This window comes from Oryctolagus cuniculus, chromosome 15 (genome assembly GCF_051225735.1).
Source record: "Oryctolagus cuniculus isolate XC-2025 breed Fujian yellow rabbit chromosome 15, ASM5122573v1, whole genome shotgun sequence".
Lineage (NCBI taxonomy): Eukaryota > Metazoa > Chordata > Mammalia > Lagomorpha > Leporidae > Oryctolagus > Oryctolagus cuniculus.
The window spans coordinates 8192744-8211884 of NC_142881.1; the positions used below are offsets into that span (position 1 = coordinate 8192744).

Consider the following 19141-nt stretch of genomic DNA (forward strand, 5'->3'; position numbering starts at 1 on the left):
GGCTGTGCGGTGCGGCTCGGACAGCATCTCCCGAGCAGAACACGGTGGAGGAGCAATCGTCTCGTTAACGGAAGCAGCGTGAGAGACGGCCATTCTGTGCAGTGGACACCTGCATCCGCATCTGGGTCACTGGGTTCGAGCCCTTGTCCGTACTTCCACTTCTCGCTTCCTCTGATGGGCACCCTGGGAAGCGGCAGGTGAAGCCCTTGGGTCCCTGCCAGCCCCGTGGGGCACCCAAAGGGAGTGCCTGGTTTTCCAGCTTCGGCCTGGCCTGGTCCTCCTGGCTTCTGTGGGCATTTGAGGAGTGAACCAGTATGTGGCAGACCTATGTCTCTTTCTGTGTCCCCCTCTCGCTGCCTTTCAAATAGGCAAACAAATAAATAAAAACTAAACAAAAAGCAGGAGTAAGACTTTACCGGATGGAGAGGTCACTTCTGCTGAGGTTGACAAGATGTCTATAGATAAGGGGAGAGGGAGAGGGAGAGGGAGAGGGAGAGGGAGAGAGAGAGAGAGAGACTTAAATACAGCAGAGGCAACCCACAGGTTTACATTTTTACTGCAGCTACATTGGAGACAGAGCTTTCAAGAAACAGCCTCATCGGATAAATGGACCAAGAAGAGGCACTTAGTGGGACCCTGGTGTGGCGGCTGCACTGGCTGCACTGGCTGCACTGGTTACTGAAGCTGCAGGCAGACCCGGCAGGGCAGAGTGAGACAGTCCCGTCAGACCCCCTCGTGGTGGCACAGATCTGTGTGCCGGGCTGGGCTTGTCCCTGCTCTCCAGACACAGGCTGCGGCAGGACCCCGCCAGACCCTCCCCTGCCTCCCAGCCACCCCCACTCCTCTTGCAGAGATCCCTGTGTGGAGGTCACAGCCATGGGCCACATCTGTCATCCGGGTGGAGCTGATCTCACAGTCCCCGAACAGGGCCTTGCTTTCCTGGCCTTCCTCCTCCTGCGTAGCAGGTGGGAGGCAGGGGCCCAAGAGAGGGTCAGCTCTGCAGACGGGGACTCCCCCTAGGTGGGCTGAGGGTGGCGAGGGTGCAGGCCTGTTTGTGGCACTAAGCGTTGCCCTCCATGCCACCTTTCTCAGCAGTAAGGACCTGCTGTCCGGTGCCGACTCTGCTGTTTTATATTTCATTTGCTTCCCTCCACATTCTGTTTGTAACATCATTGAACCTGGAGTCACACCAGGCGCTCCTTGGACAATTCGGACCAGCAGCCTGAGAGTGAGCTACTAGCCATCCTGGCCAGCTGGGTCCCCGCTCCTTGGCACAGAGCTGACGTGTGGCCACCCTTACTGAATGCCAGCTGAGTGTTCTGGGTATGTGGCAGAGCCATAGTTTGATGGCTCCCTGTTCTGGCAACACCACTGAGTCGTTGGTCACCAGGAGAGACTCCAGCTATAGACTCCAATAGGAAATTACCCCAGACCCTCCACCAGTCCAGTAGGTAATTTAACCGGCTCAATGAATTCCCCTTGGCTCAGGCATTTAACTGGGCTCCCCAGAATTCACTCACTATCAGGGCATCCAGAGATCGCCCTCATGACTGAGGTCAACATAGACATATTTTAAAAACCTAGGAGTTTACTAAAAAATCAAGAATGTCACCAGCACATGACAGTTGGTTAAGGAATTCACCAGAAAACCAAATAGAAGTTTTTATAGCGAGCACGACAGCTAAATTACCTGCTGGAGTAGTTGCAGCGATATTCAGAGGTCCTGGAAATAAAGAGAAGGACTTGATCAAAACCCAGCAAAGGGAAAGTGAACCTTGCTGCACAGTTAACTTGTCTTCTTCTCTTGGCCCTTGAAGCATACAAAGTATGGCCTTCGTTTCTTTCACTAACAAAACCTCGATTGCCTGACCCCCTGTGCCAGGCTCTGGGCTGGCCTCTGAGTGAAGCTGTCAACACAGTTACATATTCTTCCTGCCGTCAGCGACAGGCGAAAGACAGAGGCTTCAATGCAAAACTGCTGCGGTGGCCGGTGCTGTGAAGGAGCCCGCAGGATGGTGTGAGAGCCCAGCGGGAGGTGTCCCCTCTCTGTCCCGCCGCCACCTGTGCCTGGTCCAGCGTCTGGCTTGGACAAAGACGGTGATGAGCTGACACCACACTGCCCTAGGCTGGTCCCGGTCTCGGCCCGGGGGTGGGACAGAGGCACTTCTACACCTGCGCACTAGGCACAGAGGGCATCACCTGGTGGAAGAGTCACTTTTTCCACGGTGGAAGGCGTGCCTGCACGTGGAACACGTCCTGGTCCTGGTCAGGACGCTGGATGTGTTTTCTGATTTCTTACAACTCTGCCTTTACCAGGCTTTGTTGTTGGAAAAATGCTAGTGATGAGGGCTGTTTGTTTCCCGTCCTCCAGAATTAAAGTTTAAGTAATGAAATTGAAATTAAAAGCATATGCGCTGTCATACTATAAATGGAATCATTCCAGAAATGAAATATACTTCGCTGTCCTTTTAAACAGAAGATATTGATCAGATTTTTTTTTTAAAAAATACTTATTTGAAAGGCACAGTTACAGAGGCAGAGGGAGACAGGAAGAGAGGACCAGGGCTGGGCCAGGCCAGAGCCAGGAGCCTGGAATTCCACCCCTGTCTCCCACATGGGTGCAGGTGCCGAAGTACTTGGGCCATCCCCCACGGCCCTCCCAGGTGCATTGGCAGGGAACTGGATTGGAAGTGGGGCAGCCGGGACTCAAACCGGAGCTCACACTGGGATGCTGGTGTTGCAGGTGGTGGCCACAACGCCCGCCCAGATATTGATCAGGTTTTCATCTGTACGATTCAGACTCGTTAGGAAGAATCTCGTCATTGTTCAGAGATGTCATATAAAGGGTCTCGAAGGATGCGGGGGTGAGTGGGTGCTTTGGCCTCGCGTTGCTACATTTAGAACGTCCGGGAGCCTGCATGGTCCACCAGGGTAGGCTGCTCTGTGATGCTGGCATCCCATATGGGTGCCGGTTAGAGTCCCAGCGGCTCCATTTCCACTCTAGCTCCCTGTTAATGCACTTGGGAAGGCCCTGCCTGGGCCCCTGGCACCTATGTGGGAGCCCCGGGTGGGTCATCATCTCTCTCTCTCCTAGTACACGGTCAATGGGAAGCCCAGACAGCCAACTGTTAGATGTGTGTAGAAGCTCGGAACAGCAGGCCCCGAGCACCAGACTCCGGGTGCTCCACCTTCTCCCGAGCTGGAATGGTGGGGTCTTCATCTGGCTACAGAGGCCCTTGCTGTCTGTTTCTGGGTCCTCGTCTACTTTCCAAGGGATTGACTTAGCGCGATGACTCCTAGACCAGTTGGGGGCATCACTGCTTATCTGGTCAGAATTTGAGCAGAGCAGTACTCTTAGTGCAAGGAACAAATCACTGGGAGCTTGTTACCAGCTGTAAGAGCCAAGTCGGTGTCTGCAATTGAGGCAGAGCCTGTGAAACAAGGAAAGGTAAGGAAATCTGTGATTAAACACTATCCCCAAGTTCATCAGCACAGACTTTTCAAAAATAATTTACACATTACCCCCACGACTGTGTTCATATTTGATTATGCGCTGTCCCTGTTTGATGCTTCTATTCTCTGTGTCATTGAGCCAAGGGAAATAAATGTTTAGGAAGGCGGTGCATAGGCTGGGGCCCAGCAGGTCTGGGTTCTGTCCCTGCTGTTTGTGTAACAGAGCAGTGGCCGTAGACAAGTCTCCATGTGTCTCTGGGCTTTAGCTGCTGTGTCTGAGGGCGGCTGCCCCACAGCCTGGTAGCACATGCAGCACCTTGGCAGAAAGACAGACTCTTGGGAGGCACTGCCCAGAACCCGCCGTTTAACAAGATCTCCAGGCACGCTGCGTGGGCATTAACCTCCGAGGAGCACCAAGCATGCAAATGGAGCTACCTGCGGGCCTGCACATGCATGGCACAGGTCAGGAGCAAACAGGAGAGCGTGTGCCCGTGTCAGGCGGGCAGCTTCTTCCTTCTTAGTCCTGGCAATCGGTGCCCTGCTCATAGCAACTCAGGCTACCGTTAACCATTCTCAGATGTTTTAATCGAAGCTGGAAATCTATATGCTGTGTGAAATCTCCTATTTTTAAAATTTGGGATTAAAAATCATGTGGACAGTGTAGGAAAAACTGGGTTGTCTGAAACCACACCCATGGGTGAGACAGAGCTGGCCCAGGGGCTGCCTCCTTTGTGACTTCAGATCTGAGCAGTCTCTAAGGTTTCTTCCAATTCTTGGAGAAGGGCTACACTGTGCTGCTGCCGTTTCTAACTTGTCCTTGCAGAGGCAACCATGAGAAGAGACGTACACGGCATTGCCCCGTTTTCCTTAGAGGTTAGTGTCTGCCTCACCTGGGATAGTTTAGAGGAAACTGGGAGTTGGGGTGACTTGAGGTGAGCTGAGACTTCTCCTCCAACTTTTAAACCACACAGTGTTCACCCCAAGCTCTGGGATGATCTTCAGGGTGCGCGGAGGCAGGAAGTTTGCAAGAGGACACAGGGTTGTTGACACTGGAAAGCCAAGCCAGGTCTGGGCAGGTGGCAGCTGACACATTCCTGGGGAGAGTGACTCCTGCGTGTGCAGCACTGCGTACTGTACAGGTGTGGACACCCAGTCCCCAAGGCAAGGTGTCCATTCTCGTCCTGCTCTACAGACGAAGAGACCAAGGCCCTGAGAGCAGGGGGCTTGCCCACGTCACCCGGCTGGTTAAGGCTGCAGCCACAACGTAACATCCAAGTCCATGATGCTGCATTACTTCTTAAAAGGTTTCAGTGACCAAAGAGGTCGGAGAAGCATTGGTTTAAACAAAAATCCTTTACCAAAAGTTGCATGTCCCTGGCTCAGTCTCTGGTACCGTGAAACACACGTGGGAGATGAGGTACCCTACTATTTTCTAAAAATGCAGATTTAAGGAGGAGTTTTGGGAGAGGTGTGTGAAGTCCTGTGATGGTTTGGAAAAAGCCAGGCTTACTGAAGAGTCCCATGTGTGGGCGCTGGGGAGCACGTGCGTGAAGCCGGGCCACTAAATGCGATCCCAGAGCAGCCATGACACCAGGGGAAGGAACAGACGACAAAGACTGCATCTCACCGATCTTTTCAATTTCCCGCCCCAGTCCATGAGTGCATAAACACCTTACATGAGTTGAGATGAGCTTGACATTTAGTTTCATAAGAGATATAAACTCCAACGCTAACCACATGCAAGGTGATAGCCACGCATCGGATTCATAGAAAGCAAGAATGAAAATAAAATTACCAGGTGTCGTGGTCCTTTCTGTGGCTGATGCTGAAATTGAGAATAAATAGGAATTTAGAAGACACATTTTTCTTTACTTCAAAATGTATACCTTAGATGCATTAAAATCAACACAGACAACTTCTGGAATGTGAAGCTAAAAATGAGAAGCTCTCGTAGTTGAGACTGAAATGGACACAGGGATGCACAGGGAGGAGCAACATTCACAGCCCAGGGAGAGGAAGGAGCGGCCGCTCACTGCGCCTGGACAGCGGCCCCTTCCCGACTCTGACCTCAGGTTTCTAACGTTGATTCCTCATTTTCACCAAATCAGTTTTACAACAAAACCAAGTTATCTGAACACTATAGAAAAGTGGCCCCTTAACATCATAAAGCCTGTTGGGACCCCTGATTCAGCATTCATTTGCTTTTTAAAAAATTTATTTTAGGGGTCGGCGCTGTGGTGCAGCATGTTAAAGCCCTGGCCTGAAGTGCAGGTATCCCATATGGGTGCCGGTTCTAGTCCCGGCTGCTCCTCTTCCAATCCAGCTCACTGCTATGGCCTGGGAAAGCAGTGGCAGATGGCTCAAATCCTTGGGCCCCTGCACCCACATGGGAGACCTGGAAGAAGCTCCTGGCTTTGGATCAGCCCAGCTCTAGCCATTGCAGCCATTTGGGGAGTGAACCAGTGGATAGAAGATCTCTCTCTCTCTCTCTCTCTCTCTCTCTCTCTCTCTCTTTGTAACTCTTTCAAATAAATAAAATGAATCTTTAAAAAATAAAAATAGTTTTATTTTATTTTAAACCTTTGTTTGCTAGGCAGAAAGATGGGAGGTAGGAGGGGACCCAGGATTATGTTCCACCTGCTGCCTTTTCCACCTCCCACCCCCACATACCTGCAATGGCTGGGCTGGTCCAGGCTGAAGCTGGGAACCAGGCACTCAGTCCAGGCCTCCTACATGGGTGGCAGGTACCCAAATACCTGTACCGTCACCTGCTGCTCCCAGCACGCACATTAGCAGAAAACCGAGCTGGGACTCAAAGCCAGGCACACTGATATGGGATGCGGGCATGCCAAGGGGTGTCTCAACCACCATGCCCGCCCCCATCTCCTTCTGCTGACGATCTACTGCAGTGGAAGTGCACAGCTCAGTGGGCTGTTCACTGGGAGGCGAGCCCCACGGCAGGAGGATTGCTGTCTGCTGAGTTCACCTGGACGCCCTCAGTACCTGGGTGCACCTCAGTGCCAGGCACGTATGATGTGCTCCAGAGACGTCTGCTAAATAAGTGGATGAATGAATTAAATTAAATGCATTATATTCTATTATTTTAGACTTTGTCCTATAAAATTAAGATAAGCTGAGTAGTAGATATTTCATTTACTCTTATTTTTTTTTCTTTTCAAAAGATTTGTTTGATTTATTTGAAAGGCAGAGAGAGAGAGAGAGAGAGAGAGAGAGAGAGATCTTCTATCCACTGGTTCACTCCCCAAATGGCTGCAACGGTCAGAGCTGGGCCAGGCTGAAGCCAGGAACCTGGAACTCCGTCTGGGTCTCCCACGTGGGTGGCAGGGGCCCAGGGGCTTGGGCCAGCCTCCACTGCTTCCCCAGGTGCACTAACGGGGAGCTGGCTCAGAAGCGGAGCATCATGGATTCCAACCGTCACCCCTGTGGATGCCAGCATTGCAGGTGGCAGTTAACCTGCTGTGCCACAACACCGGCCCCATCTGACTTTTTTTTTTTTCATATTCTACTTTTTTGGCAAGAGAAAGAAAACAGGTAATGCACAAACTGGGCTGACTTTCCAAGAAGACACAAGTGGTCTCAAACCATAAAGGCCAAAAAGGAAATAGCGCTGAGGGCGAGAGGAACCAGGATTTGTTCATGTAGCTCCCCAGACCAGCGCAACCAAGTCAGCACTAGAGCTCAACACAGACCGTGCTGGGACGAAGCAAGGAAGGACCGCTGTGCCTACAGTAGTAACAGACAGAGCTGGCAACTTCTGGGGACTGCAGAGCCCGCGGGCCCTGGGAGGCATCCCTGGTGTTGGATCAAACCCTGGGCAGACAGCAAACGAGGGGAGGCAGCATGCCAGGGCAGCCTCCCAGATCCAAGGTCAGGGCAGCACACAGGTAGAGGGACTCTGGGTTGGCGCTGGCTTGTGCTGTACCTGCTGATCCCGTGAGCCTCAGCACGTGGACACTGCACTGTCCCTGGGCACGTGTTTAGGGGACCTCAATGGGACCCAAAAGTCCCCATGTTAATTCCCAGGTCCCCACCAAGAGTCATGGAACTGGCAGCCATAGGAGAAAGCCGGGAGTGAGTACCTGAGTGGATGACCCCACATCCTTGAGGTGGCCACAGCTGTGGACGGACAGGCCCCGATGGTAGCACAGGCCAAGCAAGGCCTGGTGGCCCTCACACTGCTCCCCAACCCTCCCTGCATGTCCACACCCCAGGGCCCTGAAGCCCCGCCCCCCAGCTGTCTGCACACACGGTGCCGCACGTGCCTCTGTGCTGGGTTCAAGGTGCCCATCAACCAACCTGATGGTGGGCAGGCCTGGGGAAGACCCACAGGCCGCTGCTGGACCTGGGCAGGCGATTTCTGACGGGACTTTGCTTCAGTTTGTATCCTGATACACCCACACTCTAGAGACCCAGAAACTCTTGTTCTTGGTCACAAGGAACGGAGCCCAGTTGGAGCTGATAAACGCACTGCCCGGCTGTTCCAGCCCATTTCTGGTTCCCAGGGTTTTGTTCCCTCCTTCCCATCTTTGAATTGGAAATACGGTAGATATAAGAGTAAGGATGAATACTTATTTGGGAGTCAAGCCATGAAATTGATAGGCAGTAACATTGGGTTATGTTGTGTTCAACTTTTCATGCTTTCCTCTGGGCCAAACTCGCCCCCACTGGCCCAAGTTCAAAGTCTAAAGACGTTTTTCATGAACCAGAGGGGAGCAGCAGCCAGCTCTGCTCATCACCTCGCCCTCTGTGCCTCTGTGTTTTTTTTTGTTTTTTGTTTGTTTGTTTGTTTTTTTTTTTTTTTTTTTTTTTTTTTTTTTTTTTTTTTTTTTACAGATAGAGTTATAGACAGTGAGAGAGAGAGAGAGACAGAGAAAGGTCTTCCTTCCGTTGGTTCACTCCCCAAATGGCTGCTACAGCCCATGCTGCGCCGATCCGAAGCCAGGAGCCAGGTGCTTCCTCCTGGTCTCCCCTGCAGGTGCAGGCGCCCAAGCACTTGGGCCATCCTCCACTGCCTTCCCAGACCACAGCAGAGAGCTGGACTGGAAGAGGAGCAACTGGGACTAGAACCTGGCACCCATATGGGATGCCGGCGCCGCAGGTAGAGAATTAGCCTAGCACGCCATGGCGCCAGCCCGCCTCGCCCTCCATTTTGACTCTGAATTTCCTCCGTCCTGGGGAGGCATGAACGTAGGTTGGCACCAGCAGAGCTGCTGTAACCGCAGGGAGGCCCCGGAAGGACCGAGTGACCAGGAAGCCCCGGGACACACAGCGAGAGGGTCCTCACCGACCGTGGGAGCCGGTGCTGCGGACGCTGGCGCTAGCTCGGCACCCGGGAGAGAACACCCGAGGCGTCTGAGTGAGCGGAGGTGAGTGCTGACGAAGCTGAGGGGGCACGGGAGTTGCCACCTGTGCCTGTGTGGCGGTTCAGAACATTCTGGAAAAGGCAGCACCCATGCTGCGGGGGCTCCAGATGTCTCTCCCTTGCTGGGTGAGACCCCGACCCATCGTTCTGGAAGCCTCTCCCTGAACTCTACGGGAAGCTGTCAACTTCCGGAAACATCCTGTCTCATCCGGGCCCTCGGGGAGCGGCGGTGGCTCTGGGGTTCGTGGAGGCCGCTGTCGGGGCTGGGGGTCACAGGTGTGTTTTTCACACAATTATTTAGTAAAAAAAAAAAAAAAGGGCATCAAATCGGGCATTCAGCATTCTCATTCAACTGTTTAGGGTGACTGCACGAAGCTGTCCCTGTGCGAGGAAGTCCCCGTCCAGGTAACGAGCAGAGCAGGTGGCTCTTTCTGGGAAGGAGCTTCAGAGAAATGCATGAACTTGGCGCACGTAGGCAACCACTCCTGGGAGCGGGGAGGCGCCCAGGGCCCAGGCAGAACCTCCTGGCTGAGGGCGCTGCTTGGTCATGATCTCTTCCAGGCCCAGGGGAATGGGCTGTGACGTCGGGCAGGGCACCTTCCTCTCCTGACACCGGGCGACCAGCGTCCTGGGTTGTCTGAGTCCAAGGAGGGTTCCCAGGACGTGGGATGCCCAGTGCTGAAACCAGGGCCCTTCCGGGCAAACCAGGAGAACTGGTTCACCCGACCTGGGCCCGCAGGTCGGCCAGGGTCGGCTTGAGAGGTGGGTGCTGTGGGAGGCTGGATGGGGAAGCCTGGCTTTGCAGGGGGCAAGTACCCGAGCAGATGGCCCTGGTGTCCTCGTGGTGGCCGCAGTTATGGACGGACAGGGCAAGGTGGTGGCACCGCCCCAGGCTGCTCTCGGTGCCTGTGCACCTCACATCGTCTAGAAAGATGGGGCTGGAGCCATCGCCAAACAGACTCCCCCCGGGGGCCTCCAGGGCGGGCCCGCAGCCCAGCTGCCAGCACACCGCCTGGGCGGCAGGTAGCTGCCAGAGGTCGTCGCACACAGACCCCCAGGTGCCACTGTGGTGGATCTCCACGCGGCCCTAGCACCTGCTCCTCCCATCGGCCGGTCTCACCACCGGCAGATCTGCAGGATCCAAGAACCACGGCGGCCTGAGAAGGGCCCTTCCATTCTCCCATGGGGTGGTGCTTCCAGTTAGGAACCTGAGCCCCTCTACTGTCTGCTGTTGGGGACGCCCACGGGGGCATTGCACATGCAGAGCAAGAGGCACGGCTGCTTTCTGCGTGTGCAATTCAGCACAGACTCCACGCTGCCTGTCCTCACCAGCAGCTGTCGCCGGGCCCTCGCAAACAGCATCCTACGTCCATGCCCAGTTGCTGTCATCTCCCACGTGGTTTCTCTAAAATTTCAGACCCAGGCAGCCTGAGTGTCTGCAGTTCAGACTTTGCCAGCTCAGGTCTCCCAGAGAACATCATGAGATTCTCAGGACAAAAGGAGTTTTCTTTTCCTTGAATCTGGAAAACCCTGCCGGGAGACGACAGGGGAGCTTGGGGGTCGGACGATCGAGCAGAGAAGACGCAGCCCCTCTGCTGCAGGAAATGAGGGGTTGGCCACGGGCGGGTTCCTCGGCACCCAGAGTTCACTCTCAGGGTTTGAGCCCCCAGAGATGGGGCTGGGTCAGGGGGTCCCTGCAAGAGGGGCCAGTAAGAGTGCCCGGGGGCCCAGGCACCCGCTGCGGTGCTGCGAGGTGAGGACTCCGTGTCGGGACCCCTGGCCTAGGAGACGGGGCCAGCACAGCTTTCACTCCGTTCTGCCTGTTGCCCTGGAAGCAGCTGCTGCTTTCCTGTTGGCCGCCGACGGCGGGACCCCAGCCTCCGACAAGCTACACCACGTAGGAATGGGAAGAGTACCTATTGGATGGAAAACGTGCCAGTGCGCCCCGGGAGTCGAAGACACTGCCCAAGCGAAGAAGGAAGCCAGTCACCCTGAGAACATTCCAGACAAACACAGCGCGACGGCATCTTGCAGACACCGCGTGGAGCGCGTAAACGGGCTGGCACGACCAACCCCATGCAGTCTCTAGTCAGTCACTGCTTACAGTGTGATGGCGGCTCTCGGGTGTGTGCACACCATTCTGATGAATAGCACAAAAGAAAGCAAATTCCTACGGGGACTGAGATACAGTCCCTGCATGCAGGACATATTTTAGTGGGTGCATGCTGGGTCCCAGGTAGGGCTGCAGGGAGAGGAGCAGCTCCCGGCCCCAGCCCCTCCTGCCCTCAGGCCCTAGGCCCTCCTGGCCCCCAGGCCCCCCTACCCCCAGGCCCTCCTGCCCTGTTGGGCTTGCCAAGGTTGGTATGAATTACCAATTTGGGTCAAGAGCTGGAGTGTTAGACATGGAAGGAATGATACATTCACCTCTAACACCAAGAGCAGCCTTACCGCTGGGTGCACACAGCAGGACCCCAAGGAATGAGACACAGCCCTGGATCCTCAGTTTTTGGGGGGGAGGGTGGAAGAGCCTTGACCTTGGGACCAACGTCAGGAAAGTCAAAGCTCAGAAGGCAGACCCCGCAGTCACCTGTCAGTAGATACACCGGATGGAAACTCAGAGATACCTGGCTGTCCAGCAGCTGTCGCCCCTGTGGAGGTGAGAGAAGCACACCGGCTATTTAATGTTAGAAACCAGAGGCGGCGTGCTTTTGAGAACACCGCCCCAGTTTAAACCCAAGAGCACTCGCTGCGAAGCACCCACACTGCCCCCTGCGGGCCACAGCCAGCAATGCATGATCTCAGCTGGCTGGAAACTGAGGCCGAAGTTTACAGATGTTGTCTTAGCTAAACACCAATGACGGCGGTCAGCCAGTTGGCCAAACGTTCCGTGTGGATTGTCCGAGAGTCGCCCTCCGAGACTGGAGCCCTAATTTTCTCCATGTCACAACCTGCTCTGCTCACTCAGGTCGAATGGGGCCCTTCCCTGCACTAAGCAGCTGGCAAACCGTTCCGAGTTGGAGCGGAAACTCTCATGGTCACGGGGGAAGGCCGGAGGCTGGGCCTTTTCCAGCTCTCTCTGGGAATTCCAGGCCTGGCACGGGCAGCCCCACCACTGGTCAGGAGGCCCTGCGCTCACCTGAGCAGATGACACCGGCATCCTCGTGGTGGCCACAGTCGTGGCTGAACCAGCCTCGGTGAGCACACTCTTCCAGGGAGGACTCCCTTCCGGTGCACCTGACGTCATCCAGGAGGATGTGGCCCGAGCCGGGGCTGAAGCTGTCCCCCGAGAGGGCGGACACGGCCAGGCCGCAGCCCAGCTGCCTGCAGACCACGTGCGCATTCTCCACGGACCAGCTGTCGTCACACACGGTGCCCCACGTGTCGGCGTGGTAGACCTCGACTCGGCCCTCACACCGGCTCGACCCGTTCACCAGCCGCAGGCGCAGACCTTGGCAGGAATTCCAAAGAACGGCTTCCGTGAAGGCTTCCCCAGGAGGCTACCGGAAGAGCCAGCTGCGTCCTGGGAAACGTGCGCTGACAGCCGCAGAGCACAGTGCCCCCCCCCCCCCTTCATTTCACCCTGGTGGTCCTGGGGCCCCTCAGTGGTTTCTTCTGAGGTTACAATTACTAAGAAACAGTTGTTCCTGGGCGAGGTAGACAAGCAACTGGTGTGCTGCATAACTTTCCACTGCGGGAAGGGAGCACTGGGGGAGGGAGCACTGGGGGAGGGGACATTGGGGGGAGGGGACGCTCTGGGGAGGGGATGCTCTGGGGAGGGGATGCTCTGGGGAGGGGACACTGGGGGAGGGGGCACTGGGGGAAGGGGGCACTGGGGGAGGGGACGCTCTGGGGAGGGGTCTTGGGGGGAGGGGGCACTGGGGGAAGGGGGCACTCGGAAATGGGGCACTGGGACAGGGGGCACTGGGGGAGGGGATGCTCTCGGGAGGTGTCTTGGGGGAGGGAGCACTGGGGGAGAGAGCACTGGGGGAGGGGATGCTCTGGGGAGGGGTCTTGGGGGAGGGGGCACTGGGGGAAGGGGGCATTCGGAAAGGGAGCACCGGGACGGGGGCACTGGGGGAGGGGGAGGAGATGCTCTGGGGAGGGGTCTTGGGGGAGGGGGCACTGGGGGAAGGGGGCACTCGGAAATGGGGTGCTGGGACGGGGGCACTGGGGGAGGGGATGCTCTGGGGAGGGGTCTTGGGGGAGGGGGCACTGGGGGGAGGGGATGCTCTGGAGAGGGGTCTTGGGGGGAGGGGCACTGGGGGAGGGGCACTAGAGGAAGGTAGAAATGGCAGGAACACTTCCTTCCACTGTAATATGAGGGTTTCTGAGCTAAAACTCTACAAAGGGAAGGCAGTGGAAAGGAGAGGAAAGGATTACCTGCTGAGGTGGGCATCGCTGTTGACTTTGGGAAGGATGCTAAGGACAGACAGAAAACAAAAGAAAATGACACAGCTTTTCGGTTAAGGTCAGACATATTCAGCTCCGGGTCGGCTGTCAGAGGGCTCTCCGCCCTGCGCACCAACCACAGACAGTTTCTGCTTCTAGACTGGGTCCCTTCTGGTGCCCCTTCGGTGGGGGGTCCTCCTTCCATCACCCAGCTGGTGTGTGCAGGGAGTACAAGGCAGCTGATGCTCCTACAAGCTCAAGGACACCCAAGCGTGGTGCTTGGCGGCTGATTTGAAACACAGACGTAGTTTAAAGTCAAGAACCGATCTGCTCTCCAGGAAGCCCTACCTGGCCCTTCCTCGGAGGGCGGGCGCGTTTCTCACTTTCCTAACCCTTCCTTACATACTGCACTTTACTCTTAAAGACCTGGACGAGCAGCTGACCGGATGTGACGTGTAACACCTGCTGGCCGATCACAGAGCCGGGAGCAAACAGAAAAGCGATGTCGCTTTCAGCGTCTTCATTCTCGACAGTGTGTCAAGCAGAGAGTAGCACACAGAGGTAACCCCGGCAGTGCTCTGGCCTCGGGCGAGGCGGGGTCAGGGACCGAGACGGACACCCCAATGGCACGCCCTGCCACAGCTACTCTGCAGACAGAGCCCTGAATCCCAACACACCCAGGGAGGCAAATGCCCCAGCCCTCCGCAGCCCCGTGCCAGGAGGAACCTGCGGCGAGAAGCAGCTCAGAGGTCTGCCGGAGGCAGGCTGGTACACGGTGAAGCAGGACGCCGGCTCCTGAACCACCGCCCCTCTGCCGGTCACTTTGCCCAGGTCAGCTACGGCTGATCCGTGAAGAACGCGGGAAGGTACCTGACACGGTGGAACTCTCGGCAGCTGATGGTGTCGAGTGAGGCGGAGAGGCTGTGAAAGAGACAGTGGGAGGTTATCGCCCTTCTTTGCTCTTAAACCCAAGGGGGTGACCTGCTCGCTTGTATCAGAAATACACAATGTCTTGTCTGGGGAGAGGCTGCCCTTATCTGAGCTTCTTAGTTTTTCTAAAGATGTATTTATCTGAGAGAGAGAGAGAGAGAGAGAGAGAGAGAGAGAGAGAGAGAGAGGTCTTCTAGGTGCTGGTTTACAACCCAAAAGGCCACCATGACTGGGACTGGGCCAGGTGGAAGCCAGGAGCCCAGGACCCCATCCAGGCTTCCCACCTGGGTGGCAGGGACCCAAGCACTTGGGCCATCTTCTGCTGCTTTCCCAGGTGCATTAGCAGGGGGCTGGATTGGAAGCGGAGCAGCCGGACTTCGAGCTCCGACACGAGTTGCCAGGGTTGCAAGCGTTGGCTGAACTCCCAGTGCCATAGTGCTGACCCCTGGGGCACTGACCCCGACCCCCAGCTTCTCTCCTCTCTGAACCTTCCATGGCCCCTCCCCCTCCTACGCCCTCCCCTCTCTCAGGTCGTCTAGCTGATAAGCAAGTTTGGCTCTTCCCAGCCTAACCCAGAGGGATGCAGGTGGGGACTTCTGAAGTTGTTTGCAGAGGCTCAGCTGGTGCAAGCCTGAGGCCTGCGAGCCCTGGGCTGGCTCCCAGCTGTTAGGAGAGTCCCGTGTTCTCTGTAGAACTGGGGATTGAGCAAAGGGACGACCCACCCCTGCTGGGCTGAGGGATAATCTGAGAGGCACCTCTTCTACCTTAAGTGTCGTGTATTTATCATCCTAAAATTAAAAAAATTATATCTGGTTCCATTCTGATTAAGGATATTTTCAGAGATGCATGGGTGTGAAGGGATTAGATTAGAAAATTCATTGTTTATAAACATTGGTTTTTTGCCACTGTGATTTCAGGGATCATTGGTGGTAAGTGGTCCTGACTTTCCTTTTATCGTGGTGCTATAAAGTCGTCTTGCAAAATAGGTCCATATATGTTAAAAAAAAAAGAGGTCAACTTAAGGGAAGTATTAAGAAAATTGCAGAGTGGGTGGCAGGGATCATGCAGGGGGCCAGAGGGGCCAACCTTTGGGGAACAGTAGGCCGGGGCTCTGGGGACTTCCTATAGCCTTAAGCAGCCAAGCTGGAGCCTCCCAGCTGCCCCCAGCTCCGGGTCAGGGCCCACCTGAGCAGACGGCGCTGGCGTCCTCATGGTGGCCACAGTTGTGGGCAAACCAGCCATTGTGCAGGCACCACCACAGCTTGGCTTCCGTCCCCACGCACTCCACATCATCTAGAGCGACGGGACCCTCGCCGCGCTTGAAATGCGCCTGTCCCGGGGCTGCCACAGCCCCGCCGCAGCCCAGCTGCCCGCACACCACCTGGGCGTCGCGCAGGTCCCAGCTGTCGTCACACACCGTGCCCCAGGTGCCGTTGTAGTACAGCTCCACGCGGCCTTCACACCGGTGGCTGCCGTCCATCAGCCTGATGGCCACCCCTGGGAGAGGAGGTGCACGAATCAGCGCTCTGGGCCCACGGGCATCGCTGCCGGGGGCCCTCCCACCCTCGGGGGCCGAGCCGGCCCTAGGGGCACTTTGGTTTTGAAGACTGGGGGAGGGGTGTCAAGGCTTTTCTCCAGACTGGGTTAACTCTCTCCTTGATGGAGGTGAAGGAGGACCCTCAGCCTTGGTCAACACCACCAGCTCGGTTGCTGCCTCGGCGTGGAGTAGCTCTCTTCAAGCCAGGTGAGAAGAAACCACACACGGTTTGGAATGAAACAAGGGCAAGTGGAGGACCTTCCTCAGCACCGCGGGCTGGCCTTGACCGTCAGAAGATATGAGCAGGTGCATTCTTCCAGGGCAGTGCCAAGTGTTTGGTCCGGGTCTCCAAGTCACGTGACTCCCAAGCAGCACAGGGAGCCCCCTTTCAGGTCCCCAGGGCCCACTCGCCTGAGCTGGCCATCCAGCACTCTCCCTTGGGCCAGGGGCTGAGACAGCCAGGGACCTACCAGCGTCATTCTCATCCGGCACCAGAGACTCGTAGGAGGCGTGGAAGCCGCTGTTGGTGATGATGGCGTCGCTGTGGAACACCACGGTCAGGTGGTTTGCAGAGGAGGTGAATACCCGGGCGGCCCCGGAACAGAACTTCCCCAGCGAGAACGGCTCGCTCTGCGGACCATCGAAGATTTCGATGAAGTCGTATGGGCAGCCGTAGAAATTTTCCAGCCTGTGAAGCAAGATGGCTTCTTCAGACCCAGTCCGCTGGGGCTCTCTTCCCAGCCAGATGGGCTTGGGCAGGCTCGGGGAAAGCTACCTGAAATCTACATCTCATGCAGGGGCTGGAGGAAGCCCTGGCCCTACAGACACGGGAGGTTTAATGGTCAGAGGTCTAATCCCATAACTCAGTGCGGCTTTCTACTGTACTGCAAGCACGTGGAACAGGGTGTAAGCAGCACTGATGGACACACTTGTGCCCCTCCCCTGACTCAGCCCCCTCTCCCTCCCCTCTCCTTCCACGAAGCGGCTTCAGCGCAGGGTTTCTTTTGACCTCCTTCCAGCGCCAGTCCACAAACAAGTGGCGGCAGCCTGCACCGCGTCCACGTTTCTCCTGCTTGTTCCACAGCGAGCACACCACGTGGTGACCGCGACGTGTGGACGCACTGGTGCCCTACTGACGGACAAGCAGCTGGATTCCACCTGCTCCTGCTGTGCTTCCCTAGTTATCCTCGACTGCACAGCAAACTCCCGGAACCGGGACTGCTGGGTTAACAGTCTGTGTGTTTAAATTTTGACGTATGATACAATGAGCCCCCAAAGCCTAGCTCACATATTTTTAAACCATCTTAACCTTTAGTTAAAAATTTATTTATTTGAGAGGGAGGTTTCTTCTCCAAAGGCCTGCAACAAAGCTGGGGCTGGACCAGGCCGAAGCACAGAAGTCAATTCAGGTCTCCTGTGGGCGTGGCAGGAACCCAATCACTCCAGCTATCCAGGGTCCACGTTAGCAGGAAGCGGGAGTCAGCTGTGGAGCCCAGGCCTTGCAACGTGGGATGCAGGCCCTTGAACTGACCTCGGAACTGCTAGGCCAAGAGCCACTCCCCCCCAACTCACTTGTAAAAATTAGTTATGGGGACTTTCCGAGAGCAGGGGAGGAGGCGGGCAGGGAAGCAGGGCTGCGTAACTGGGTGAAGATGATGGTGAAGGTAGCAAATGTTTACTCACTTTACCACTTGAAAGGTAAGCTTGATGCGGGCCCTGCTATCCACCTGTATGTCCCAGGCACACACCACATTTGTGGGGTACTTCCGAGGGTACCAAGGACTGGAGAGGGAGCCTGAGCTATTTGTGAGCAAGCCGCCACACTGCAAATCGTCGTCTGTGAGACACAGAGAACCTCGTCAGAAGGGGCACGGGCCGCTGCAGCTGCTTCCTTTCAGTGGGGCCGAGAGGGGAGAGTGGGGACAGAAGGAAGAGGAACCTGATCTGAAATTGTCAGCGTGGGAGACATGGAGCCCCTCACACCGACCTTCAGCAGACGAAGGTCATCACCGGCCCTCCGCCAGGAGCAAGGGGCAGTGCGATGGACTGGCAGAGTGTGCGCTTGCATGGTAAGGGTGCAAAGACAAGGCAAACCAAAGCACCCTTTCCCAGCGCAGGGCTCTGCTAAGCAGCTGGCCGTGGGGGGCCCCTGGTTGTTTGCTAAAGCAGGGAGGGAGGCCACTAGCCTGGTGCAGCACCCACACCGAGACCCAGCCCAGTCAATGGTCCTAACAGCCAGACACCACCAACCAGCCTCCAGCTGGGACCTCCTGGTAGAAATGATCCAAATAAAGCTGATCCTGAACTTGAACCAGTCAAATGCTGTCTCTGCCTGGCTTCAGGTTCCCTCTGTGCCTTCCCCTGAGGCTGCCCTGGTGGAATATCAGGCCGGGCCAGTTTGGAGCTGCCCCCTGCATAAACTGCTCCCTGGTCAGGTAAATCTTCGAACTTTTCAAGGGCCAGAATTCACCGTTTACCAATCATGGAGCACATCCTATTGATAGCTGGAATACTGGATTTGGTTAAAGTGGAGCTGGTGAAAGGCCTTGTCTGTGCCACAGCTTGTCACGTGACAAAGGGAGAAAGCATTTGTCCTGGTCCTGGAAGAGCTCAAATTGAAAACGAAGCAAATACAACTGCCCAGGAAGAGCTTACACAACTTGTAAAGGCATTGCCACTAGTGAGGTCCGTGGAAACGCACAGGAAAAGTCACAAGTTTGGACATTTGCATGCCGAGTGCTTGGACGGGGTTGCTCCATCTGCCCCACGGAGGGCCGAGCCTGGGGTTCCTGCTCCCTCCGAGCACGGCCACCACTGCCGCTGGCCCTCCCTGCTCAGCAGACGGGCTCAGGCACCCCGCTGGCTGGGAGAGCACTTCTGGTGCACCTGAACTCTCCTCCCTCCCACGTCTCTCTGCACGCTCTATGGCCCCTCAGCCCCACCACGTTACCAGCCCCAGTGGGCTGCCTCGCTCTTCTAGTGAGCTACAGAGTGCCCCAACTTCAGAACTGGACAGCAGCGGGGATTTGCGTACGTCAGGGGCCCGGCCACCAGCTGGACGGTAGGGAAGAGCGATACCTGCTGGTGCTGCATCCGGACTGCCATCGATCCCTGATACAAAGACGGGGGAGAGGATGAGAGACGGCTTGAGTAAGGCGGTCCGTGATTCCCAGGGGCTTTTCCCAGGGTGAAAGCTCCTACTCTGCTCTGGAGAGCCGGGTCCCAAGATGAGCCGCCCGAGTGCGGGGCGCTGTGCTTTCCCGAGGGCTCAGACACACCGTGTCTGTAGGTTTGGGGTCGGGTACTGGGCTGGATGAGCTTTAGTGATAGAGTTGAGCTGTGTCTTTCACCCGGTCCCTCGGGAGGGCAGCACTCAGACGCTGGGGCTGCCTGTGACCTCGGATACACCATTGCTGCAACGGAAAGGTGGTGCCAACAGCGCCTGCTTC

General features: G+C 56.3%; 1 protein-coding gene across 1 annotated transcript in view; it reads right to left on the reverse strand.

Moving 5' to 3' along the window:
* Nucleotides 1–19141, reverse strand: part of LOC100352879 (scavenger receptor cysteine-rich domain-containing protein DMBT1) — a 64882-nt gene that overhangs the window by 13316 nt on the left and 32425 nt on the right. The window contains 11 exon segments of the mRNA XM_089314200.1: nt 9653–9967; nt 10233–10366; nt 11424–11484; nt 11973–12284; nt 13217–13473; nt 13903–13951; nt 14096–14146; nt 15341–15652; nt 16163–16380; nt 17376–17529; nt 18771–18803. Of these exon segments, the coding sequence (XP_089170326.1) occupies nt 9653–9967; nt 10233–10366; nt 11424–11484; nt 11973–12284; nt 13217–13473; nt 13903–13951; nt 14096–14146; nt 15341–15652; nt 16163–16380; nt 17376–17529; nt 18771–18803 (1896 nt within the window).